This window comes from Triticum aestivum, chromosome 1B, assembly GCF_018294505.1.
Source record: "Triticum aestivum cultivar Chinese Spring chromosome 1B, IWGSC CS RefSeq v2.1, whole genome shotgun sequence".
NCBI lineage: Eukaryota > Viridiplantae > Streptophyta > Magnoliopsida > Poales > Poaceae > Triticum > Triticum aestivum.
In genome coordinates, this window is record NC_057795.1 from 5,629,952 (window position 1) to 5,631,803 (window position 1,852).

At 41.0% G+C, this 1,852-nt stretch overlaps 1 protein-coding gene across 1 annotated transcript; it reads left to right on the top strand.

Moving 5' to 3' along the window:
* The first annotated feature begins 772 nt into the window (after nt 1-772).
* Nucleotides 773-1,612, top strand: LOC123102968 (avenin-3). The gene has a single exon (XM_044524448.1). It carries the CDS (start codon nt 837-839, stop codon nt 1,446-1,448), a length of 612 nt encoding a protein of 203 aa, XP_044380383.1. The 5' UTR covers nt 773-836; the 3' UTR covers nt 1,449-1,612.
* The last annotated feature ends 240 nt before the right edge of the window (nt 1,613-1,852 follow it).

A 1,852-nucleotide genomic window follows, 5' to 3' on the forward strand; every position in this document is an offset into this window, starting at 1 on the left:
TGATACACACACTCGTGCGTATTCGAGAAAAAGAACTAATACCTGCTAAATTGTACTATAATTTCCATCAAGAACTGCAACAAAATATGTGGACGCACATGCTTTGTAAATGCTCTCTATCGTTCTTAGCAATCCCTAGTTCCAACACTTGTCATGAACACTTGAAAAAATTCAGCAAACAATACTTGATTATCTTAATGGTATGCAGAACAATACAGATTTAGTTCGACAAACTGACGCAATCTTGAACTAACCTTCATATGTACTTACATGTAAAGCCTTATACTAATCCTGTATGACATTACAATCCTTGACATGTAAAGGGAATTTGACGAATCATGTCATCATCTACTTTTGCAAATTTTTTTTGCAGGAAGTCTACTTTTGCAAGTTACAATACTAGTCTAATGTATCTTTACAGGCCACACAAGATTACAAACTAAGTTCGGTGCAAGGCAAGCTAATCTAGTTTATGCGTAACAACTTGTAGAACATAACAAACACAGTTTTAGAAAATGATGCAACCAGATCGATGTTTGTCATGTAAAGTGAATAAGATGAGTCATGTGAATTATCAAGCTTTGCTGATAGCGGAATGATATATGCAACAACAAAGAACTTCGATGACCTGTCCAAGAATACACTTGTAAGTAGTTGCACCTAACGCAACCTACGAAATGTTAGTGACCGAGAAGCATCCATGCACTTTTAAGAAAAGAAATGCAAAGATGAAAAAAAAGGCGATGACATTATAAATAGGGCTTCACCATGAAGACCCTCCATCACCCCACCATTCACTCAACTTGAGAACAAACATTATCTAACACAAATCAACCATGAAGAAATTCCTCGTCCTTGCCCTCATTGTCATCGCGGCGACCACCACGGCCGCCGAACCCTTTACTGCATTCCGTATTGCTTCGGAGCCGCAACATCCATCATCTCCAGAGCAGCAACCAACTCTGCAGCCACAAGAACATCCAGTTCCACATCAAAAGTTGAACCCTTGCAGGGATGCCCTCCTACACCAGTGTAGCCCAGTAGCTGATATGTCGTTCCTCCGGTCACAAGTGGTGCAACATAGCAGCTGCTTGGTAATGTGGGAGCAGTGTTGTCAGCAACTAAAAGCGATCCCCAAGCAGTCAAGATGTGAGGCCATCCACAACGTCGTGCACGCCATTATTTTGCAACAGCAAAAACAATTGGTACAAGGTACTTCAACCCAACCTCAGCAGCAGCAACAACAAGGTCAACAAGAACATGGTCAGGGTTCTAGCCAGCCACAACACCAACAACAACAACAGCAACTGGATCAGGGTTGGATCGTGGCGATAGGGACATGGGTGATTCAGACCGTTCCGGCAATGTGCGACGTGCATGTTCCACCATACTGCTACACCACCATATCATCATCGAGTGACGTCACTACCGGAATGGGCGGCTACTGAGAAGATGAGAGCTCTAGTATCCGAAAAATGGACCACCAATGTTTAGTCAATGGTCCGATCCATATGTAGCGGTGAAAAATAAAGTGCCATGCATTATCATGTGTGGACTAGACTGGCACTAGTTCAAACTTGGGAATAAAAGGCAAACTAAGTTATTTTCTGCATATAGCGTTATCCGCGTGTTTCCATTCGGGCACACGTGGATATGTTCATTCCTAACCACAATATTATGCATTAACTATCTTTGTACTCCCTCCGTTTTTACTTACTCCGCGTATTAGTTTTGACTCAAGTCAAACTTTATAAAGTTTGACCAAGTTTGTACAAAACAATATGAACATTTACAGTAATAATTTTATATGATGTGGAAATATATGCAATGATGAATCCAATGATATATACTT